This window comes from Haemaphysalis longicornis, unplaced genomic scaffold, assembly GCF_048455015.1.
Source record: "Haemaphysalis longicornis isolate Haplotype H1 unplaced genomic scaffold, Haemaphysalis longicornis Haplotype H1 scaffold_15, whole genome shotgun sequence".
In the NCBI taxonomy this organism is placed as follows: domain Eukaryota; kingdom Metazoa; phylum Arthropoda; class Arachnida; order Ixodida; family Ixodidae; genus Haemaphysalis; species Haemaphysalis longicornis.
The window spans coordinates 7,051,971-7,067,950 of NW_027526257.1; the positions used below are offsets into that span (position 1 = coordinate 7,051,971).

General features: G+C 45.4%; 1 protein-coding gene across 1 annotated transcript in view; it reads right to left on the reverse strand.

The window, feature by feature from the left end:
- LOC144165788 (trafficking protein particle complex subunit 9-like) overlaps positions 1–15,980 on the reverse strand; it is a 94,704-nt gene that overhangs the window by 60,827 nt on the left and 17,897 nt on the right. The window contains exons 9-11 of the mRNA XM_077695562.1: positions 10,340–10,409; positions 8,833–8,929; positions 7,038–7,184 (exon numbers count right to left, since the gene is read on the reverse strand). Coding sequence (XP_077551688.1) covers positions 7,038–7,184; positions 8,833–8,929; positions 10,340–10,409 — 314 coding nt within the window. The remainder of the gene's footprint in view (positions 1–7,037; positions 7,185–8,832; positions 8,930–10,339; positions 10,410–15,980) is intronic.

A 15,980-nucleotide genomic window follows, 5' to 3' on the forward strand; every position in this document is an offset into this window, starting at 1 on the left:
TTTGGGATAAAGTCTATTGTCCCAGAAATCTCCTCCCGCAAGAATTATGAAAATCCGTTCACAATTAACGAAACTACGGGCGATGAGAAATCGCGCATAATCGTTCCCTCTCAACTCGACCGCGGGCAACGCGACGAAAGCTGCGCGCTCTCTCCCGGAGAGGGGGGGTGGCTCGCGGCGTTCTCTTCGGCGGCCTTCGATATATCATATGCCGGGTAGTTTTCTCCTTTTCTCCGCAACGCGGAGGGGCCTATTTCCGGTCTGGTGCCACAAAAAAGCAGGCATGGGTGGCTGCTTGCAAGTGCGCGCTCGGGCTGGTAGGGCGTTTTTGAAGCAATAAACGTTTGTAGTCGAGTGGTCCCGTTGAAAGGGAAGTATTGAGCTCATCACTCAAACTCCGCGCGCACTCAAAACACAAAAGAAACGGCAAAACTGTGCCTACAGGTTCAGGCATAGAAGAGGTTCGTACACAGCGATGACGACGACGGAAATGGGAGAAGCTACCCGCGAAGTTGACCAGTGACAGCCAATCGGGCAGCCATGGCCTATGTGACGTCCCTCAGGCCATGCATAATGAGGACAACTGAAGAGAGAGCGGTTTGCTTTTCCGCGTCTTTCACATCGATTTGCGCGCTCACCGCTTCACGTGCACGTGTTATATTTGGCTCAGGTATTCCTGGCAGTGTAATATAAACGTTGTGCAGATTTACTTGCACTGCTCAAAGAGTGTTGCAGGGTCCCTTTAAGACAGTGCTCTCACGACACTCATTTCATGACGCTGCTCTCAAAACAGCTTCCCTTAATTGTTAAGCAAACTTCGTGAAACTTGTCAGCCTCGCTGCTTTTTTACCCCCTGATTTCAAATATGCCATTATTTTTCGAGTAAGTCGACTAGTTCCAAAGATAATCAGCGATAATTAGCCATTTCTGGAAGAACAATAGACAAAACAGTGTTGTTCATACCACTGTAATCTTTACTTTTTCCAATACTATGAACCCTGGTGAGTGCAATAAGAGAATCGGTTTCTTGATGCACTGCTCATAACTAATTTTACAGCTCATTAAACTTTGGTGTTTGAAATGGGCATTCAAAATGGTTCCTTGCCAGTGGTGCCAGCAAAGTTGAATGAGCTGTAAAATTAGTTCTCATAACTAATAGCCATAGCCATAACTCATGTTTATTCGGATAACAAACATACCAATGGTTATCTGTTTTTTCACTGCACCCAAAGAACGCGTTACGGAGGGGGGTGAAGATATGCAGGCGCAAAACGTATCGCTGTACAACAAGGCGTGTCCACTGAGCTGATTACTTGCAGATAGCTGCTAGGCCGTGGGAAGCCCCCCTCTCGCTTGTGGCAGGAGCAGTGCCGTTATCTTATCCTCTGACAGGGCACGGCAGCTACTGACCTTGGCAGGCAAGACGCGCGCGCTTGCATTAAACATGACCACGCGCTCGCGACTAAGATAGGATGACTAGGCTTCAAGACCAAACGCGCAAACATGATTTTCGCTCTTGGCTATGAAGAATGGTAGAAGGAAAACGGCAAGGACAGCTGCTCACAGCGCATACATGATGGCACCACGCCAGCAGCGGAGCACATTCATGCAATTTCAACTGGATACGGATTGGCTGTAGCTCTGGGGCTCCGCCTTGGCGAAGCGGGCCTGCGCCTCGTGTAAAGACGGCCAGCCACATCGTTATCACCATCAAGCAATGGCGTGCGCCTATGAGTTATTTTTTGTTTTGTTTTGGGTGGCGGTGTGGTCGCAACGCGCATTTGCGGTGAAACTAAGCGTCCTGAATGTATAAAAAGTTACAGATAGCTGGCGCTATGCTTATTTTATTGTCAAATAATTGTTCAAACCCAGCCCAAATCATCGAAAATTTCGTTGAAGCGAAAGCAAGCCAGACAAATGGTTCGTTGTGGCGAGGACTTTGTTGCATGGACTTCTATGGCTAGCTGACGGGGAATTGGAAATATTTCGTTGAAGCGGAAATTTCGTTGAAGCGGCGTTCGTTGTAGCGGGGTTCGACTGTAGTCGACTTACTGAAAAAATAATGGCATATTTGAAATAAGGGGAGAGAAAGCAGCAAGGCTGACAAGTTTCACGGAGTTTGCTGAAAAATTCAAGAAGTTTTTTTTTTAAGAGCAGTGTCCCCCCTTAATTAAACAGGGTCTTCAAACAGCACCCACCAAAAATACCTGAACGCATACCGATACGCCAGCACTACAAACCAAATGATCTGTGCACATGCTATGTCCAGTTGTACCAGCCTTCACTTTCAAAGCCTTCAAAGGCCCATTGAGAGAAAGAAGTGGCGTCAGTAACAGAAAAATGACTCCTCCAGAGGCAATCTATACCACGAGGCATTCCGTGGCACAAGCTGAAGGGATAGATAGCAACAACAACAGCAGCAACAACAACAATAATAATAATAATAATAATAATAATAATAATAATAATAATAATAATAATAATAATAATAATAATAATAAAATCCAGCCCCTTCCCAATGTATTCCGCAGTGCAAGCTGAAGCCTCACGATAGCAACAAATAGCCGTCCCTGCCAGTATACATACCGCAGATGAATGGAGTGGAAGATTCCATTTTCAACTATCCCATTACACGGTAGCATGAACGTGACCAGCAGTACAATGCATAAAAGAAATGGCCATTCAAAATGGTTCAAAGTTTAATGAGCTGTGAAGTGAATTCCAGGTACTGCGTCAAGAAACAGCTTCAATTATTGCATTCACCAGGGTTCATAGTGTTGGAAAATATGAATATCACAGCTCTGTAACTAACACTGTTTTGTCTATTTTTTTTTGTGTATTGTTCCTCTTAAAATGGCTAGTTATGTGCAACTATCTTGGGAACTAATTGACAAACTCGGGAAATGATGGCATATTCGAAATCAGTGGGAAGAAATCAGAAACACTGACCAGTTCCCCAGAGTTTGCGTGAAAATTAAAGGAAACTGTTTTAAGAGCCAATCAACGTGTTGATATGCTACAACCCACACCTACACCAACCTAAAAGACACCAAACCGCCACATTACAGTGCATGCAATTAACGTTGGAGAACATTTTACAATAAAAAACAAATCCCACTGGGGTTGAACCCAAGCCAATTGTATCACAACTCACAGCTCTACCCCTGGGCTTCTGAAGCCAAACAGTGGGAGTTCTTTTACCAGCTACCCAAGAGACTGTGAGCAGAGTTCCAAAGAACGAGTAGATGGTGCTGCGCACATACAGGAAGTACCCCTGTCTGGGAACAGAATTTTGTTGTACAAAATGTACCCTGTCCCATTTTTTTCTTTTCCTTTCCTTTTTCCTTTTTCTTTTTTGGCGTTCACTGCAAGAATGTCCCGGTTTGATTTTTAAATGGACAGACAACTAGCTTTTGCGAAGTATATAGTACTCGTTATGTGAAAGAAAACCCCTTATTTAAAACACCTCAATCCGCAACAGGTTTCTTGACCGAACCCTAGGACATCTAAAAACGGAATTTTTAGATCTATGCGGCCAAAACGAATGTTGGCAACTATGACAGAAACCTGCGCGGCAACACACCTTTAACTGTACGTGAGATGAAAAGAGGCTTAAAGGAGCACTGAAACCAATTTTCGGCATTAACATTATTGCACAGTTCGCTTCCTTCACTCAACAGAATACTCAGGCTGAAATATGAGCGGCCTGCGACGCGAAGAACATAGTTCAATTGGATCTCATTTATCGCGCCGACGGAGCAGCGCGCGGAGCGGCACTCAGCAAATGGACATCAGCGTGACATCACCCCGTGAAGCCAAACGAAGTGACGCGGCAGCACTCATCAAAAGCTCGTGACGTCACTTCACGCGCGCGGCCCCACGAGCGGCGAGCGGGCGCAACACCCTCTCAAGCGGGCGCCGGTGACGTCCGCACAAAGCGGTGAGGTCAGGCCGGGAGTCTGTCATGTGCGCCGTTTGGGATGAAAGCGCGGGAATTTGAAACAAACGATTTTCAGGCCGTTAAATGTAATCAACTATCGCGCGCTGGAGTATTTGAAGTGCTGTTTCGGGTTGGCCAGACCATTAAGCACCGCTAAAAGCAATAAAAGTGTAACATAAAATTTTCGTGTCAGTGCTCCTTTAAAACCTTGTCCCTGGCTGAAACAACGATAACGTCCAGCCTTTCTTATTCCTTTATGTGGATTTTGAACCACGGCTTGAAACAGATGGAACTGTTCACATACGTATGGTGGCGTCATGTTTACACAGTACAAGCTGCCACCTGTTAGACTCCGGAAAATTTACTGCCGAATTAGAACTGTTTCCACCAATTTATTGAGAAATTCCTCGTGCTTACCTCTCTATATACGGTAGGCGTGCGATAATTCAAACTTTTGGTAATTTCCAACAAATTTAGAAATTTTGGTTGCCCCGCTATATTTTCAATGTATTTTGAAGCCGCCTAATTCAAACTGCTCCACTGCGCAAATTTGGTCAATTCGTACTAGGTATTTGCTTCTCCCTGCCAGGAAATAGCTCCTGAAGTTGTCGCTTCTAACTGCACATTTGCATCCTTGAATTATCACCAACAGTCTCAAATAAAGCCAATTACCCGCATACACTTCAAGTGACTGTCCTTGCTGGTATCATAATCTTTGTTTTGAACTCTCATACAATCGAACCAGTCATCCATTCACTATTTTTCTTCAAAGTGTGAACAGCACTTGAGTATTGCGTGTGACTGTTGTATTACTAAATATATGCGAACGTTTCATTACAACACGAGTTGGTATGTTGCCCGGAGCCATATTTATAAGAACTCCTGATAATTCAAACAAAGCCCAGGGGTCCTTCTGAATTTGAGTGTACTCTAAAATGTCGGTTTTTATACAAGCTAGAGGTCATCAAGCCAGGAGCATAATGGAATCCCGTCTGGTGGGAAGGGTACATTAGAAAGAAAAAAAAAATAGATGCCGACCAGTACAAACAAAATACCGTATTTATTCGAATATAGGTCGACCTTTTTTTCCCGAAAATGTGCTTAAAAATTGAGGGTCGACCTATAATCGTGACCGAAGAACCTCGACCTATAGTTGTGATCAAAAATGGCGAGCGCACCGAGCGATCCGTTTCTCCGTCGCGCCCGGCGCTCCTCAATTTGAGGCGGCAGCGCGGAGCATCTAGAACAAAGACAGGCAAGAAAATAAGGGAAAAAATAACAAAACAATCAGCGTAAGAAAACCACCCACAGTCACTGCCGGCCATGGAGGCTGCCGGCTATCGCGCATTACCTGCGGCCGAACTATAGTGCCTAGTATATTCTAGGCACTATAAGCGAGCTGACGTATTGGCTAGAGAGCCAGATTGGCTTGGCTTGGTGTCTTCGGAGCCGCGGTAGCGGCTAGCGCGAGGTGGGGGTAAAGGTGACTTTCGCCACCTAGCGTAGCCACCTCGTGAACGGAACGGCGTTGCCTGCTTCGCTCGCTGTCTCTACTATCTCCCGTTCTCCGTTTCATGCGCTTTCTTTGTGTTTGCTTCGTTGTGATTTCCGCACATAACGTTTTTCTCGTGCGCATTTCGCGATGTCACGTCGGACTTTAAGCGGCGGGTGATCCTGTTTGCTGAGAACTTGAACAACTGCGCCGCTCAGCGAGACTTAGACGTTAATGAAAAGCTGATCAGGGGATGGCGGAAACAGCGGGACGAACTTTTTGCTTGTAGGGGACTGCGTCGTGCGTTTCGTGGCCCTACAATTGGAAGGCACGATGCTCTCGAGAAAAAACTCCGGCTGCCCGTGGAAGAGGAGCGTGCGATATTCAGACCAAAGCTCAACAGTTAGCGCTGCGAGGCAGGATTGGCCGTTCAGCCTTCAAAGCCAGTCGGGGGCGGGGGTGGGTAATGAACTGCGGCGCATGCGGCGCAAGTTCTGACGACGACGCAGTGTGTGGCTCCAACCAGTGAGGTGACCGCGTTGTAAATAAATGGGAGTTTTAAAAAGTTTCCTCAAGTTTTTTCTTAAAAGTATGGGTCGACCTATAATCGAATATATTATTTTTTTTTTCGGCGACTTCAATTTTTAGGGGGTCGACCTATAGTCGTGCTCGACCTATTTTCGAATAAATACGGTAGTTCTTGCTGTTTCAATTTCCAGCATGGAAGCCTTGTTCAAAACGAATGGATCAACACCACCAGAAGCGGTTCATTTAAATGGGCTTGAGTAATAATCACAGTAAAGAATGCGCGTAGATCAGGTTGAGATTCCCGTTCTTGCGATTAACTGTGCCTTCAGCTAGAGGCCGTGCACAGCACACAAATAGTCGGGCTGTCCCTTTAAGGGGGGTGTGGCAAGTAAAACTATTTTTGTTATTTATGGACCAAATTTATTCAAATTAGGAGATTTTATGTATTCAGCTAACCTAATAACAAAACTTAAATCAGGTTAAAGATATAGTATTCTATACTTTTAGAGTTACCAGACTAATTACCTTCACAAAGCTGCTCCAAATGAATTAACTAATTAGGCAAGAAGTCAACAACATTTTTACGTCAGTGGGATCAGGAAGGTCTATTCTGTGCAAGGAACCTATCAGGTTATTGCTTTACTTACTTTAGGTACCCACAAAGAAAGAGAGAGGTTTCACTTCCTTTCTGACGTGAAACTATTTCGGATTTCAAAAGGAAGGTGAAACTTTTCTTGTTTTTTTTTTCTTTATGCCTAAAGGATCTAATGCTATAATCTAATAGCTTCCTTTCACAGAATAGACATTTCTGATCTCACTGACATAAAAATCTTGTTGACTTTTGCCTAATTAGTTAATTATGCTGATTGCAAGTTTCAGGCAATTAGTCTTCTCATTCAAAAAGTATACGCGGTATTGTTAAACTGATTTCAGTGTTGTTGTTAGAATGGCTAGCTACATAAATGCTCCTAATTTGATTCAATCTGGTCCATAAATAAAAAGCCATATTACTCGCCATGTCTCCCTTTAATTAAAGCCAAGTTCCGAGCTTCAGGAGACCGGACCTGTTAGACTCACCGGACTAGCGGAAGGTGTAGGAGTGGGGGCTGGGCGGAGGCCGGACCCTGGAGCCGGGAGGCCAGCGACTGGAGCTGCTGGCAGGCCTCGGTGCGCTCCGACGGAGACAGCCAGTCCAGCAGGGACTCCAGCAACTGGCACAGGTGGCTGTGTATGGGGGGGGGGAGAGAGCAGCTCAGAAGACATCCCCGCAGACTCTGGTTATTTCCCAAAAAATACAGCTAAGGGGTCGCCTCTCCACTTGCACACCAGTCCGTCCTTCGTCAGTACCATACCATTTCACCGGTCAGTACCATACCAGTTGCCTGCCCATGAGAACAAAAAAGCCCATGCACTTGCATGTTATCGCCTGTGCTGCAAATGTCACCCTGCGAGCCAAAATATTAAAGACGGCTTTCGCTCATGGCGTTCTGGGTCCCTAAAAACATTCAGAATGAACTGACATCATAATGACCCCAACTGCATGAGAATAAACTTGCCCAATGACTGAACTAGCTTTGCAACTGCAGCCTCGTCAACACCGTCTTGACAAAAAACGTTTATCTCAGCGTCAAAAAGCGCAAGGCTAAACATATTCAACATTTTGCATATCTCCTGTATGGATAAAAGAAAGAAAAATTGCATTATAAAAAACAAAGATCAGCTTTGCGCGTCCCTTGAGCACGAAACCGGGAACGATGTCAGCGTGCAGTTCGGCTTTCTTGTCCAGGGAGCATTGACCGAGGTAGCTTGGAGCCATTTAAGTATGTTATCCAGGATGCGAAAAATGGAGCACACCGGCCCAATTGGTTTACTGCCAAGAACGCAGAAGGGGATACCGAACATTCCTTGTTAGCCGCTGATCACTAATGAGTTGTGGGACAACGTGCTGCAACTGGCAAGCATGCAATTGGCATGCATGTTTGTGGCAATTCATCGCAGCCACTTAAAGTACAATACACTTGGTGACCAACTAGTTCAAAATCATTGCAAAGAATATATTTTGCATGTGTTTTTGGGGGGGGAATTTTTCTATCGTAACGAGGAATAATAATTTTATGCATCCCAGTTCATTAAAAAAAACTGTCCCTTAGTGTTTCAAAATTTCAAAATACTTCGAAAATACTTGGACGTTTTCAAATAGCGCCATTTGCGTCAGAGCCAAATCAAATATTGCATTATTTTCATCGATAAACTTTCACATATTTTCTCCTTGTTATTACAAAGCTGCCGCGGCTGAATGGTGTTGTGCTATTGAGCCCAAGCAAGCTGGTCAGATTGCAGCCACAGTGGCCGCTTTTCGGATGGAGATAGAAAAAACGCCCGCGTGTTGAGATTTCGGCTGTCAGAGATCCCCAAATGGTCACAAATAATCCAGAGCTGTCCACTACGGCGCGCCTCACGGCCTGGCTACAGCTTCGGCGCATGAAATCGCAAAATCAATCAATCGATCAAGCACCCCACCTAGGAGTAATGCACCAACTCAAAAGAACAACGAAAAAAACTTCAAGACGGAAATATCTTTTTTTTTTTTTTGGTCCCTGTGGGTCGAGGAGGGGGGTGCGGAACCCCACACAGAGCATGGTCCATTTTTATTGCAAGTCCGGTAAACGTTGAATTCCTCCCATTTTTCCATCTGCCGTGCATTCCTGTCTGTTTTTCCCCATATGCTGCATTGCACAGGAGCTAGCACTACAACTGAGGCATCAAGGGGTGAACTAGGCCTCCACGAGAACCCTTACTGCAGCGTGCAGACATTTTTTTTCTTTTTTTCGCTAGAGACAAGCAGAAGGGGTGTGAAATACGATAGCCATACCTGACAGCCAAGCCCAGGTTGTCCATCTTCTTGGCAGTGACCAGCAGGTCTTGCAACAGCTGGATCTGGAGCCGGGGCCAGCCATCCGTCGGACCCGCTGGTCCATGTAGCACCGTACAATAAAATCAATTTTCACAAACACAAAACGTTGAAGGGAAGAGGAAAAAAAAGTACGGGTGAAGTGAATATGTGTCTCTATTTATGAATTACAAACATGCACAAATGTTCTCCTGTGTTCCAAACAACAGCTGACATCCACTGAACACACCATAATCGCAGTTTCTTCTTCCTAGAAAAGGTGGCTCTGTGCGAGTTTAACTGCAAGGCATTTTTTGTGCATTAGTTTGTGAAAAACTTTTTTTGTGTGCGCATACTTGACAGTGTGTTTGTTCTCAGTTTATGGGTCTCCTATGGCAGAACTACCCTTCAACCAAACCAAGTAATTGGTATCACTGTTTCAATTCACTGAAAACATTGAGCAACTAACACACACACTGCTACTAATTGATGCTCTCTGTGGTCTCTTGTTGTCCTTGCCTTCCCCGGTAATTCACTTCTCTTTTGTATATTCCTCGAGTTCGTGAGGTGTACACAAACAGACGCAAAACAGTTCCACAGGCTGTGTTTGCTTTTTTTTCTTTCCTTTTACAAGCATACAGTCATGCTATGTGAACACTGTACCAGCACATGAACACCTGTCACAGGTTGGCCGTGTGACAGTTACTTAACTTTGCAACTTACTTAACACTTATTTAACTTTACTTAACTTTGATGTATATTACCACATCCCCGAATCATTGATGAACAACATGAGAAGGTGCTTCTATTAAAAAAAAAAAAAAGAAGAAAACAGTAAAGACACCTACAACCACTATTTGAATGTACAAGTCACATCTCTAAAACACCTCTTCCTGTTTTCTGGAATCCTTCCTTCTTGTTTTTTTTACCCTGTTTGACAGTGCTGACCCAATGACCCGAACAAACCACATTTTCAGACACCTATCAAAATAGCGCAGCACCAAGGTTGTAATTATAAATTCCTCAGCAGTTAACTGCCACAATTACGGAAGACCGCCCCAAGAATGTAAGATGTGACCTTTCAGAGCTTAAACTCCTCCAACGACCCTCGATATCCCCAAAACGAGCTACCATATTTATTTGATTGTAAGGCAGTCACGATTATAAGACGAGGGTGCAGTTTGGAGGGTCAAAATTAAAAATTAAAAAATATATGCTGAGCTTTGAATATAAGGGGGGTATAACTTTGAGACTGCGAATTTTAGAAGTAAAAAAAAAAGAATAAATACAGCAATTAGCCTTTAGGCAAGCAGTTCCCTTTCCAGGCTGCTGCCACATGGCCGTTGTGCCCAAGGTCACTTCTACAGTGACTCAAAGGTCCTCAATGCGGCTAAGAAGTTGTGAAAGCCCCCACCCTTCCCTCAGAGCTTCCCTCTATCTCATTGGTAAAAAAAAAACCCTGTGCGACCTTTGACCCGGGAAAGCTCACCCTTGGCTGGCTTGCCTGGATCCATGCTGATCCGGTAGCCGGGTAGACTTTTCAACAACAGGTGGTAACACTGCGGTGTGACAAAAGGAGACAGAGAGAGAGTGAGAAATGGAGAGACGCCTGTCAACCTTGCTGGAACACTAAAGGCAACACTAAACCAAGGGCTAAGACAGGCACAAGACCTCTCATCATTATGTGTCCTCTTTTGGCATCTCGAAAACAGGCGTGGAAAAGACGTTGACCAAGGCAAGAAATACACAGTACGACGCGCTGCTATCAACATTTAATATATATATATATATATACAGTAGAATCTCGATGATACGATTCTGGGTGATACGAATTTCGGGATGATACGAATTTCTGAAAAGTCCCGGCAAAATTGCATTGTTTGCAATGGGAAAAATTTCGGCTGTTACGAAAGGACCTGCGCGGCCCGGCGGATGATACGAACGAGCCGGCGAGGCACCCGACTGCCGAACAAGCAAGTGACGGCTCTCTCTCCCCATTTGTCACACTTCTTTCTCCAGAAACGGCCGGGCTGTTGTTTTCTGCTCGCGAAAACGCGCCCCGCACGCCCCATGCGCGCCGCGGCCGGCGGCGGCAACATGGCGGGGCTTCGGCCGCGAAGTGGCACGGCCGCTTGAGCGACTGCTTCTAGCCGCTCTTTAAAATGCCGCTCAAGGCAGACACGAAGTTTTTTGTGCAGTAAAGGAGCTGATAACGTTGGCGAAAACGGTACTATAAAACACCATCCGCACCGCTAGTGAAAGCGCCCATAAAATATCTGCCGGAGTGCTAAGCCTAAACATCTCGGGCGGAGCCAGCGGGCTGTCTCGAGCGTTTCGCAAGTCGTCAGCGTCTTTTTCTGACCGAGGTAGGAGATACCGCGGGCGCGAAATCGTCAATGCGGCCTTGAAAATACAGCGCGCGCTAAGCCGAGGCGTGGAATCGCGTGCAAAAACGCACAATGCGGTTCACGCTTGACTGTTGCGGCGTGTAGCGAGCCTGGACACCGGGATTGAGGAGACAAGCGCGAAGCTAGGCGAAGCGTTACGCGCTCCAGAAAGGACTGCTTTGTGACGTGGGGGTTTTAAAAAAGCAGAAAAAATCATGGATTTGTTCACGCGAAAGTAAGAAAAGAAATAAACGAAAACTTTTTTCAGCGCTCAATTTTTTGGTCTGTGTTGGTTCCTACGAACTTCGGATGATACGAATATTTTTCGCGGTCCCGCGAGATTCGTATCATCGAGATTCTACTGTATATATATATATATATATATATATATATGTGAGTGCTGTCTTCACATTGATTGCTTGAGTGGTCATTCTCCCTATTGTGTCCAAACACACTATCATCAGTATCGTCTCGCCCACGCATCGTGTGGTGTCATCATCGTATCGCTGGGCTCACGCGATCGTAATCATCATCGGAGTTCGCTGGTTCGGCTGGCTGCTGAGTAACGACCGCCGGAATAAACACCGCCCTGCATTAGGCCTGCTTTCCTGCTTCCCTCTCAATATATATATAGAAATAAGGGTTGGCAGTCAAAAAAACCTCGGAAAGCAAAGGGGAGGTTGTGGTAGGTCATTGAAACAGATAAAGAATTTGGAAAGAAAGAAAGAAAGCAGAGCAAAAATGCCGGCCAGGTGGGATCCGAACCCACGACCCACATATATATATATATATATATATATATATATAAGAAAAGAAAACTTCGAACAAGGTAGCAACCACGATTGTTGGCAACATTTCAGAGAAGAGACTTGCCTTCGTAAGGACCTGACGAAGGCAAGTGTCCTTGCTGAAACGTTGGCAACAATCATGGTCGCTACCTTGTTCGAAGTTTTCTTTTATTGTGTTATCTACCATCTTCCAAGTTTTATTGCTCCCTAAATGTATATATATATATATATATATATAGTCTACGCCCGTTACAACGGACCCTCTGAATCCGGAAAAAAACGTCCGCTGTAGCCGAAGTATGCAGTATCCGACGGGGAGGGGAGGGGGGGGGGGCTATGAGCTCTACAGTGGGTACTTTGACCGATATTGCATGCATAGTACATACGCTTTGTTCTTTCTACACGCCTGCAGCACCTCTGCACAGTGTTCGCGCGAGGGCAAAGAATCGCGTAAACACCGTTTTCAAAACTTAGCACCGGCACTTCGAAAAGGCCTAGCGCATGTGGTCAAGCGTGTAAAGACGCAAAATGAGCTGAGCAATTAACGCAAGAATATAACTAGGCGCAATTATAAACCAGCTATAAAACATCAGTCGTGCCCATCAGCATTAGCTAGGCTCTTTTAAATCCCCTCACGACGAGGCAGGTTTTCCCGAAACCGTTCGTCAAACAAATCGGATCGCTGCCTGACGTTCCCTCAAGGCAGATTCCACATTTTTAGCGATTTTATTCTGGTCATTGAAACAGATGTAATGAAATAATCTCATGACGGTCAGCTGTAAAATCGAAAGTTAGACCACTTGGACTGCGCACGGTTACCGGCAGATTGCACACAATGGATGGGGAACAACCCCTACTTGAGGCATTTCTTACCTTTTTCACCGAACGGAACGGGAACGATGCATGCGTGAGAATAATAAAAGCCGAACTTCACTGAACCCGAGTTTTTTATTACATAAAAAAACTGACGAGGGCAGACTCGCCTCCGAGTGCACCACTTCGAGTATTCGGTTGCCCTGTTTTCAATCTCACCGGAGTCGCGTTTATCGGCAGCGGCCTTGTTCTTGACGGTACAGCGGACACTGTGCTTAGACAGGCCTGTACTTCTGGCGATGTCAGCCTGTTTTTCCTCGTGTTCAACAGCGTTAATTACGCTTAATTTATCCGACAGTGAAATCAGCTACCCTGCCGCTCACGCCGCTGGTCGCACAAAAAAAAAAAAAAAAGCCACTGGCTTGGCTTGGCTGCGCCAACGACCCGGCTGCCAGCAATGTTGCCAGACATAATAGTTTTCTTGCCAAAATAAACGAAAAAGCACACCGGGCGCCAGCCCCGCGGAAGTCCGCTATAAACGTTCAGTCGAAACAATTTTCGCCTAAAATTTAGTCTGTTGTAGCCGATAGTCTGCTCTAGCCGGGTCCGTTGTGAGCGGAGTGGACTCCATTTAAAATGCATGGGTACCAGACGAACCAACAGAAATGGTCTGTTGTAACCGAAAGTCCGTTGTTGCCGGATCCGCTGTAACGAGCGTAGACTGTATATACAAACTGACCCACGTAACCCAACTGATCAACACTCATACAGAGATTATCAATAAAAAATAACGCTAGCCGTAAAAATAAACAACCCATCAGGTATAGTGTGCTATCACCGCACGTATCGTCCCAGAAACACCAACTCTACGTCTTGTACACTGACCAAAGGATGACTCGTGCAAGTCGACCCTTCCCGGCTGATTTTCCAAGCTTCCACAACCTCCCTTTGCACCCTGCCCCTGTGCATTTTTGTGTATCTCTGTGTCCTGTGCATTTCTTTTCTTGGTCAATGTCTTTTCCGCACCTTATCTTAAGTTTCTTATCGTGTTATCAGTAAACAAACCTTGTCGATAAAATTTCTGCAGCACTCTGTTCACTTTTGCACTGTTCTGTCAACTAGGGTTGCCACCTGATCGGTTTTGAACCGGCCCGACCGGTTTTTTAGACAGCGGACCGGTTGCCGGTCTGCACCTAAAACCGGCCGACATTGGCCGGTTTTTTGGCCATCACGTTGCGGTTATTTATTTTTGGCCTTTTGTGAGCGTAAATACATGTACTACGGCAACCAATATGTGTCGAGAAGCTGTGCAAAGAAACGCGAACAGAGGAAATGCGCGGCCGAGCACGATTCCCGAGATGGAAGGGGACCAAACAGAGGAACAGCACGATGACGCCGGCGTGATCAGCAAGTGCGTTTACTCTTCAGTACAGCACATTCAGAGCAACAGCCAAAACCTCAATCACCTTCAGTGCAAGCGTTATGCTGCTTTCTCTGTAGGGAAAAGCTACAAGAAATGCCATTGCACGGCAATAAAAAAAAATGTGGCATCTTTTTTTCAACACACAAATTTAACCTCCTACTCACCCCCCCTAATCTGAATTGCCGGTTTTTTTCTTCCGGGAAAGGTGGCAACCCTACTGTCAACAGACTGAGCACCAAAGAAGCAGAGAATGACATAGCACGTGGAAAAAGCTGTCTTCGGAACTCTGGCAACGTTGGCGTGGAGGAAACAAGTCGAAGCCCAGCGCGACTCCCACGACTGCTTGAACGCATTGTAGAATTAAATCTGCAGCCAGCATAGGCAAAAAAAGACGAAGGATTGGGAAAGTAAGTAATGACATGATACTGGTAGTCAACAAAAGGAGTGTTTGGCAGCCAATGTCGCTGCTACACGGAGCAAACGCAGCCACTGAGGCAGTTAGAGGGCTGAGGATAGTTGAAACAGTGTATGATTTGAAGATCCACCAAAGGATCTTAAATTAATTTTCGCATTTACAGTTTCACGCCTCTGTGTTTTCTATTTTTCTTTTTAGGGGTGAAGCCGCTCAGGGGCTGGGGCTCTTGGCGTCTCCCGTCATCGTTGTAAGCGTCGTCTCATGTGGTCACGGTACTAAAAAAAACACCGGGACACTCATTTACGCCTCGTGCTAGAATTCTTTGTACTTCCAAGACAAGAGACTTTTACAGCAAAGCTGTATAACTCTACTCTCCAATGGCTTCATCTCCATTGGCGATAACGCCAAGGCACCAAGAATACACTTGTACACTGCATGGTTGGTTCACCCCTCCCCAGGTTTTACCTTAGTGGTGTTGGCACAGGAATTGGTGTTGGCACAGATTTTTTCTAGGAAAACACGTAGGCAAGCTCCACTAATCCCGTTACGCTATCCATGACCTTTGACGCCACAAGTTGTGGGGGGGAAAATGAAAGGAAAGAGCGACACCTGTTTCCACACTTGGCATTTTCTGCGTTGATAAGCAGCTATCATTGCAGGTGGTATATTTGTATCCACTGTGGTCAAATCTACCGACATAGACACACCTGCTTTTACAATAATGGAGGAGGTGGCTTTTGCCTCTCGCTACCCCGACATCCTAGGTAGTGACACAGATTACGACGTCACGAATCACTAGACTGCGATAGGACCCATTCACCTTTTCGGCCCTGGTGGTGTCAATTGACACCATAATCCCATAAAAGTTCCTCTAGCGCGTAGAGAACAAAAGCAAAGCTAGTAGTTTTGGGGGAATTGTTCTTCAATGATGCCTATTGCGATATATATCGCTGTTGTCTCATTTTCTGTAGCTGCACGGTACAAAGAAAAACAAAGCTCCGGTGAAGTGGAAATTACGAAATTGAGGCTGTTTTATTCCCAAGCTTGTAAATCTATAAATACAGCACTGGGAAGCTTATTTTTTGTTTGTGTGTTCATACAGTCATAAGGTTTAGCAAAATATGCAAAAGTGATGTCTCTGGTCAACGTAACATTTTTAATTGCGAGACGTCCTCATTAATTTTCTCATTAATAAATCTGGTAATACTTTTACTTCCAGCTATATTTTTTGTTTGTGCGCTTACGGGGCGCTAAAATTTAGGAAAACACGCAGAAAACACTGTTCTGCTTGAAAAAAAAAAAAA